This window comes from Micromys minutus (genome assembly GCF_963924665.1).
Source record: "Micromys minutus genome assembly, chromosome: 9".
Lineage (NCBI taxonomy): Eukaryota > Metazoa > Chordata > Mammalia > Rodentia > Muridae > Micromys > Micromys minutus.
Window position 1 is genome coordinate 37,173,388 of NC_137978.1, and position 9,271 is coordinate 37,182,658.

The following is a 9,271-nucleotide window of genomic DNA, read 5'->3' on the forward strand; positions in this document are numbered from 1 at the left end:
AAAACGGCCACAGCATCCATAGTACAAGATTAAGAGACATGTGTTCAGTCAATGTCCCCTGTACCTGGTCTGTGCTTGGCTTCAAAGCAGGCACTAGGGACGAAAATGTGACTCAGTGGGGGAGGAAGCAGCTGTGGCAACGGAGGAAGGAATGAGACCTGCCTGGTTTGGGCTCGCCACTGACGTATTTATCATCTTGATTCTTCGATGTTGGTGAGACAGGCTTCTCAGAGCAGATGCCCCTCCCATAGCTACACCAGGCCTCTCATTCTTGCCAACATATGTCAAGGCCATCATTAAGGGAGAGCCAAGGGTTCTGAGGCATGCTTTGAGCCTGGCTACAAAGCTGGGCACAGAATCTGTTTGCAGTACGTCTCTGGATAACAGGTTAGAAGTAACAGCTTCCAAGGGCAGATGGCAAGTTCTTTTCATATTCTTAAGCAGATCTGAAACTCCTGGGCCCGTGGAAGCAGTTTCTACCAGTCCAGAGCAAAGATGCAAAAGTCACAACACCAGGTGTCCACAAACCCATACTCTGTGGGATACCTGGACACTGCAGACATAGAAGGCACAGTAGAAAGAGGCTTGGAACAAACCTTGGAACAAACCAGTCCCTCTGCAGATTCTCACTGTCCTTTCCTGTGGTTCTCCTGAGCTGAAGAACAGGCTCTTTCCTGCCTGTAGAATGAGGATAGATGTCTGCATCTTAGGGTTCCTTGTGCATCTTGGGCCAGCTGAAGCATGTCAGGGCTGTATCAGGAGGAGACTAGGCGCTTCCTTGACCCCAGAACAGCACGCCATAGGAGAGACTGAGCAATGGCTGACAAGACATCAGGAATCCAGCTAGACTCCCTTTGTCCCATCCGCTTTTTCTCTCTGCCAATTACTTCATCCTTCTGCCTCCGTAGACAAGCATTTCCATTTACCTAATACCTGGGGCAAAAGCTGGGTGTCCTGTGGGGAGCTGGGAAGGAGTTGTCCTAGCCCTATTTATGCTTGGTGCATGAATTATTCCAACTTACACCTGCACTCAACTCTAGTCCGATGAGCTAGGATATGGAGGGCTATGTCCAGAAACAGTGGGTCACTAACGCAACTGGGAGTCCCAGGAATAAAATGAAAAAGAGAGTGTCGCCAAGGTCAAGAGAGGAACCTGCAAGAGTTCTCATCCAGATGGAGTGAGATGGTGTGTGTCAGCCTCCTGCCCAGCCACAGTCGGTCTCATCACATGGGGGTCTTAGGTCAGCCTTCCTGGAAGCAGAGCTCTCAGAAGAGGGTGGAAGAGAAAAGGAGAATGAAAACCAAGGCCGTAGTTCCAGCCTGACCCTCAGGGAACTCTGGAGCACCCACTGCCCCAGCCTCAGGTTCACCTTGGTTCCCCAGGACTCAAACTGAACTGGTAGAGAAGATTCTGCAGGCAGCCATTCAGCAGAGAAGAGAAACTTGGATCTGGACTCAATTAGACCCAGTGGCTGCCATGACAGGGAATCTTGACATCTCATGTTTTTAATCCATACAGACAGCCCCACAGACACTTCGTACTCCATCTCATTTTCCTCTGTTTTTTATATGTCTAGAGATTTTTAAATTAATTGTCTATCCCCTGTATCCCTGGGTGCATGCATGCATGGATTTAACCAATCACAGACCAAAATATTTTCCCCCAAATTACTAAACACATAGAGAAACTTTCTGTCAATACTCCCTAAACAAGATGCATATAACAACCACTTACATGTTGTTTATACTGCTGTATGGGTGTAAGTTACATAGCAATGACTTAATAACTACTCTAAGTTATTGACATAATGATAGAAGTTATTGACTTAATGCTCTAAGTTATTGACTTAAAATTCTCAGTTATTGATTTGATGTTCTCAGTTATTGACTTAATGGTATAAGTTATTAACTTAATGCACTCAGTTATTTGAACCATTTCTTCAAAGCGAAGTCTCTTTCTTTAGCCCTGGCTGTCTTGGAACTCACTGTGTAGACTAGGCTAGCCTCAAACTCACAAAGATCTGTCCTTCTCTGTCTCCTGAGTGCTAGGATTAAAGGCATAGGCCACCACACCAAATTTATTCGCAACCATTTTACATAGGTATTAAGAACCTTCGTGTGTGTGATAACATGTGTTTTTATAGTGCATTCTTTTCACATACTGTGTATCATCATACAAAGTATCCCCAATTATATCTATCACCATAAAAAATAAAACTTGTGAAAACATACATTACAAATATTCAGCAGAATTCTAAGGACTCAGTTTAATTTCTGCCTCTATGCTGCCTTTACTGTGGGTAATTGAATCTCTTGTCCCTCCTTCATCTTTCTTCTCCACAGGCCTGATGGGACACCAAAGTGACTCCTGGATCTAGTAGCTTCCCATTCCTCTTGAAACACAATATGTTCCTTGACCTAAACTCATGGTCTGACCTAAACTCATGCTTGCCTGTCTGATTACTGGCTTGGACTCAAGCCAGCAGCTTCCCTTCCTGAGCCTTCCTTAGGACTTCCACCCTGCAAGCTTCTTCCCTCCTGGGCTCTTCTGTACACAGTACTCCTTGGCCTAGAATATGATCCTTTGTTCTTTAAAGAATTGGTTCCCTTTCTCCCTCAGAATTCAGCACAATGCCACTGTAATAGTTAGTTGCTTTTCTCTAACAATGACCAAACGTCATGACCAAGGCAACTTACAAAAGAAAATGTTTGATTTGGCTTATGGTTCTAGAAGGTTAAAATCCATGATGGTATAACAAAGGTGTGGTAGTAGGATCAGGCGAGAGCTCACATCTTAAACCAACAGCAGGAGGCAGAGAGAGTAAACTCAAAATGGAGCTAGTCTTTTAAAACCTCAAAGTTCACCCCAGTGGCACACCTTCTCCAACAAGACCACACCTTCTAATCCTTCCCAAATAGTTCCACCTACTAGGATCAAGTACTCACCTCACCAGAACCCCCTCCTTTCCCCCCTGCCTTTCCTTTATTGTTTAAGACAGGGTCTTTTTTATGTAGTCCAGGCAGATCTTAACCTCAAACTCAATATGTAGCCAAGGATTACCCTAAACTTCTGACCTCTGCTTTCACCTCTAAATGCTGGAATTACAGGTATGTACCACCACACCCAGTTCATGCAATGCTGGGGATTATCACTTAGTTGTACATTCCATTGTAGTAGGAAGTGGTTAGCAATCAGTATGAATTCAGAATGTATCTTTGAATGAAGAAACCAATAAGCAAATGGATGAGTCTGTCATCATGTTTTAGCAATTCTCACACTCACCCATCCCATCCTTTCCTCTAGCAAGAGAGAACATTCTAGTAGGATCATCCTTCTTTGCTCAGAACCTTTCTGTGGCCTCTCTTCCTCTAAGGCAATGTTTCTCAAATTTCCTAATTCTGCAACCCTTTAATACAGTTCCTCATGCTGTTGGAACCACCATAAAGTTATTTTTGTTGCTACTGCATAACTGTAATTTTGCTAATGTTGTGACCTGTAATATGAATCTCTGACAAGCAGGATATCTGATATGTGATTCCTGTGAAAGGGTTAGATGCTCCCCGCCCCCAACAGCCCCTGCCCAAGGGGGATATGAACCACATGTTGGGAAACACTGCTCTAAGGAGTCAGGGTGGCATGGACCATCTTTGCATAAGCAGATAAGTGTGGGTCAGAAATCAGAAGAGCCAGGCTCCAGTACCACCCTGACCCTTTTTAGCTGGGTGATGCCTCTCAGATACTCAGCTCTCTTTTCTGTTAGACAAGTGAAACTCTCCTGCTGTTTCTCCTTCCTGAGCTACAGTGAGAAGCATGGGCAGCAATACTTTCAGCATCGCATGCCTTCACCCTTCCAGGTTTGCCCCATCTTCTAAACACAAATACCCATTATTTTAGCCTAGTCATGGTGCCTGGAACTTCCTGAAGTTTGCTCTGCATAACCACTGTTTCCCTGTGCCCCTGGTTGTCAAAGCCCACTTCCCTGCCTCAGCCAGACCATCCACAGAGCTTTGTGCTCTACACACTACACTACACTACACTGCACTGCACTACACTGCACATAATATCTAGAGTAGATGAGCCCCTGCTGGGCAGTGGGACCTCACAGTCAGAGAGAGTTCTCTCTACCTCCCAAAGAACCTTAAGCTGCTCTAGACGTTCCATGGTTCACAGAGAGACAGGTTCCAACTAGGCTCTGCATTGCTATCCTTAGCATGGGCCATGACTCTTCTCTGTACCAGTTTTCTCGTCTACAAAATGGGGATAACAGCACCTTCCTCATAAGTGCTGTTTGCCATGAGCATTAAATGAGTGGATACTTGTAAAGAGCTCAGAATGGTATCTGGTGCACAGTAAGTGTTCCTTAAGCATTAGCTATTATAATTACTCCCTCTTCCTCCTTTTCCTCTTCCTCCTTCCCTCTTTCCCTTCATCATCCTCCTCATCATCCTCATCCCTTGTCCCTAGGTTTGAAAACCGGCTGCCACTCCTCTAGGCGTCATGTCTCCCTCCCCAGCTGGAGAAGAGGAAACACAAAAGAAGATAGTTGCTGAATCCGTGCTGGGCTTGCTTGGCGGTGAGTGGTGTGTTCTGTTTCCCAATTAAGATGAAAGTTACATAACATGAAACAAACCATTTGAGAGGGAAGAATCCTGTGACATTTAACAGATTCACCCTGTTCTGCAGGCAGCATCCATATCTAATGAGCAAAGCATTCTACCATGCCAAAAGGAAGCCTCATTCCCCATCCTCCCAGCCCCAGCCCCTGCTAACCATAGATCTGTGTTGTGCCTTTCCTACTTCTAGATGATTCCACCTATTTTTTTTTTCTTGAGACAGGGTTTTTCTTTGTACCCTAGGTTGCCTGGAACTTGCTCTGTATAGAACAGTCTGGCTTCAAACTCATAGAGAGCCTCCTGCCTCTGCTGCCCAGGTGCTGGGATTAAAGGTGTGCCCCACCACTGCCCAGCATTAACATTTTAAAAATCAAAAGATCACTATGTAACCCAGACTGGTCTGACTCTTGAGCTGTTGGTCCTCTTGCCTCTGCTTCCCGAGAGGTGTGAACTACTATGGTGTGGACACCATGTCATTCTCGTTCTGATTTGAATATTCAAAGCACTTACAACCATATTTTATTCATTTGAAGACACACAGATTCAGGGGGGATAGGATCTTCTTAAATTAATAATATTTTATATTTAATGATATGTCAGGCACATAAAAAAATGAAATGTTTTAGGTGCCTAAGTGAAATGGCCAATCCCTCCCTGCCTTTATGGTCCTAGAATGCATATGGTAGGGCTACAAACACTTAAGAAAATAAATAAGTGAAAATAAGTGAACAGTGTAGTGTGCTCAGATGCAAATGCTTTTAAAAAAATTAGAGCCAGGTGAATTCCTTCCCAGAAATGGAACAGAGACAAACTGCTGTATAAATATAGTGGCTCTCTTGCCATTTATTGCATTACCCTCAACACTTAGCAATGCAAAACCCACACACTTGATACCTCCGTTCCTGGGGATCAGAAATTCCTTGAATCTGGGTCTTTCATGAGGTTGCAGACAGAATAAGGGTGTGCAGACGTGTGAAAGCTTGATTTAAGCTGGGAGTCCCCATCCAAGATGGCTGACAAATATTTGCAAAGGCTGGTGAAAGGTTGTCATGTCAGGTTGGCTGTTGGTGGGAAGCCATCGTTCCTTGTCCTATGGGCCCTTTCTTGGCTACTTGAGTGTTTCCACAGCATGCCAGCTCTCTTTCCCCAGAGCATGGGATTGTTTCAAGAGAAATCCAAAGCCAGCTCTAATTTACCAAATTAAAGAACTGTGTGTGTGACATGTATGTGGGTACCCACAAAGGTAAAAAGAAGCTATTGGATCATCTGAAGCTGGAGGTAAAGGGGGTTGTGAGCTGCCCAGTGTGGACAGTGGAAACCAAACTCAGGTCATGTGAAGGAACATCAAGCTCTCTAAAGTGTGGAGCCATTTCTCCAGCCCCAGACTAGAGAACTTATTAAAGCATTATTTACACACACGTTTTCTAAAAGGAAAACTGTCTTGTGATATAAACATTGCCAAACGATGATGTCCTTAGACGAGCTATGTCAGGGTGATTTTTACAAACATAATCTCAAGATTCAAAACCACCCACCATCCAAGCACTAGCGAGGCAGAAACACATACATGTCAAGTTCAAAACCAACAGCAGGGCTCTGTCATACATACATACATATCTCAGTGCTAGCCTTCTGAGTCAGAAGGTTGCGGTTCCCTCCAATTATGCAAGCCCCCAGATGAGACAGAGATCCAGTCGGGTTTTTAAATTTCTGTGTGGAACCTATCTGGAGAAAAAGAGATAGCCCAAGTTTTCCATTACACCAGGCTGAAGAAGGTGGAAAAAATTGTCACCCTCCCACATGCTCTTGGGCACCTAGGCAAGGACCACCAACTTTTTTTTAGCAGCAGAAAGCTGCCCCTATGGAATCAAGTGATGTCCCCCCACCCCCACCCAACAGCTAAGGGTCACATGCCTTCGTGTGGTAGAGCTATGATTAGAACTTGGGCCTCTGAAACTCTGCTGCTAGACTTCTCCTCTCTACAGCAGCTAGATAAACCAAAGTTCCAGGAAGTCCAGAGGCTGCTTCATGGGGGAGGGGAGCCAGAAGAGGGGAAAGCCAACTTGTGTAAATCAAGACTCCAGGAAACCGTCCCCCAGCATGCCTGTGGATCAAAAAGCTTGTTGCATATAGGAATAATCTTTTGCATAGGGCCTCTGCACAGCCACTTTTTCCTTTGGTGCCTTAGTCTTCTTGTCTGCAAAATAGGACTAAAAGCTCATACCCTGTCCAAGAAAGGTGCTTGTACAACGTAGAGCACTCTAAAATTCCAAGTTAGAATTATTGTGATCCAAAGAAGCTGTGAAAATCCCCCATTGGATGCTCATTAGAGCCAGTTCTATATCAGCCTTTCATTCAACTAAGGAACATTTGCCCACGTATGTTCCAGGCACCGTGAAGGACTCTACACACACAACCTCAGCTAACCTCAGCGTGTGGTCTCTGCTGCTCTTGCCAGCATCCTACCGAGGAAGAAGCCACAGCTCAGTGAATGAGCTGCAATTCACGCTATCGTTCGCTCATTCATTCCACTTTTACAGACAGCCAGCTCTGGGCCAGGCTGTGGGCCAAGTGCTGAGGGTAAGAAGATGAACAAGTCCTTCAGGAGACATGCCCATAAATTACTTTAATAACAACTCAGGACAAGCTTCAACAGACAGCACAGTGTGAACCAGAGGAGGAGCAACTGGCTCCCTGGGGATTGCAGGAACAGAGAGCTGACCTCTTCAGAGGACACTGCTTCGCTGAAGTGCAATGCAAGTTCCGGGTTTGAATCTTTAAAGGCTTTACTGTGTGTTTCCAGGAAATCGCTTCTGCCTCTGAGGCTCAGTCTGAAAACTTAATGTTCAGTGGGTCCCAAGGTCCTGAAGCTCCAGGAACTGGCTCTCCCACCTCATCTTCTGGCAAATTCAAGCTACTCCCATACCCCCACTAACCAGAACCTCGAAGGCCTGACCAAGCCCCAGAAAAATATCAACCACTCAACCCCACCAAACTGCCTGCAACCTGGGACGTCCTTGGAAGCCCAAAGGGCGGAGCTCTGGTAGGGGGCGAGGCCGATGCCTTTTGGTCGTGCTCACGACCTGCCCAAAAGGGATCCATCCAGCCAATGACAGACAAGGGGCGTGGCGATCCCGCCTCTTGGTATAAGAAATCCGAAGCACTGCGCGAAAGCCTGAGAACCATTGGGCTGTCTGGTTCCTTTGCGTTCTGCAACTACTGGCTTGGGGCGTCGCAGAAGAGAGGAGATCCGGGAGACCCGGGTGAGGCAGTGAACAAATCCGTTCTGATCTTTGCCTGGCTGAGTTGCAGGGACTTCACCGTGCCCGGGTCTCCCGCCCAAGAGGAGCCATTGGCCGAGACCCGGGGGCGTGTCCTGACTGACCGCCTGCTGCCATGGCGGACCACCTGATGCTCGCCGAGGGCTACTGCCTGCTACAGGTGCCGCCGCACGCCCACGGCCAGCAAGCGCCCCGGACTCTGCAGCCATACCCAGGCCCGGGCATGGACAGCGGTCTGCGGCCGCGGGGGACTCCGCTAGGGCCACCGCCGCCATCCGGGACCCTGGCATATGGCTCCTTCGGGTCGCCGGTCTCCTTCCAGCCCTTTCCCGTCTCGCAGCCGCCGGGCGCCGGTAACGCACACCTTCAGTCTGCAGCTACGCCATCCCCCGGCCGCATGCCGGCGCCCCCGTCAGCAGCCGGAGGGCCCTCACCTCTGCAGCCGGCGCCCGGAGCCCCATCCCCGCTGCCGCCGCCGCCGCCGCCGCCGCCAACGCCTGCCCTGGGCTGCATGGACGCGGAGCTCATAGACGAGGAAGCGCTGACGTCGCTGGAACTCGAGCTCGGGCTGCACCGTGTTCGCGAGCTGCCCGAGCTCTTCCTCGGCCAGAGCGAGTTCGATTGCTTCTCGGACCTGGGGTCAGCGCCCGCCGCCGGCTCGGTGAGCTGTTGAGCGCCATCACCGAGAGACGCGGGACTCTGCGCCCGGCGACCCGGCTCGCACACACCCTCCGTGAGGGTGGAGGCGCCGGATTTACGCGCCGAGACGGCTCCAGCCATGGACACCTGCCTTGCCTCCAGGCCCTGACTCCTGCCGGATGACAGTTGGGTCTTGCTTCTGATACCAAGCCTCAGCGGTCTAATGGAGAGAACTGAACCAGCCTTCGGACTCCACGTTCTTGAATTCTGTGTCCTCTTTCCGCCCCCCTTACCCCAATCTGAGCCATTGCAGGCCTCCGCCTGACCTTTCTTCTCGCGCAGCCCACTAACCGGATTGGGTCTAGGGAGCTATCTTCCCGAATGTCTACCTTCTCTGGGCCTCTGGCCTGGGGGAGGGAAGGTTTTTACACCTAACCCCTGCAGAATGGAGCCATGCTCCGGGTGGCCTCTAAAACCAAAATAAAACTGGGTTGTTTTACAGATTTGAGTTTCCATTTCCTTTTCATTTCCACTCTCAAGTACCTGTAACTTGCAAAAAGCCTGAGGCTGTTAGAGGCCCAAAGTTGAACCGAGGCTACCAACCCCAACAGCCCAAAGGACAAGAAACTCAATAGTTTCTTTTGAAAATGTCTTGAGAATTGCACAATTGTCATGACATAACCTGAGAGGTCCAGGCTGCTGCTTGGCCAGTTACCAGTTTAAACCCGTTTGATTTT

The 9,271-nt window shown here is 48.2% G+C and overlaps 1 protein-coding gene across 1 annotated transcript; it reads left to right on the plus strand.

Annotated features, from left to right (window-relative positions):
* The first annotated feature begins 7,787 nt into the window (after positions 1-7,787).
* Positions 7,788-8,998, plus strand: CITED4 (Cbp/p300 interacting transactivator with Glu/Asp rich carboxy-terminal domain 4). Its single transcript, XM_080920709.1, has one exon. It carries the CDS (start codon positions 8,011-8,013, stop codon positions 8,566-8,568), a length of 558 nt encoding a protein of 185 aa, XP_080776835.1. The 5' UTR covers positions 7,788-8,010; the 3' UTR covers positions 8,569-8,998.
* Positions 8,999-9,271: the final 273 nt, after the last annotated feature.

Excerpts from the sequence above, each read along its gene's own strand:
- CITED4 (XM_080920709.1), top strand. The coding sequence starts at position 8,011 with ATGGCGGACCACCTGATGCTCGCCGAGGGCTACTGCCTGCTACAGGTG.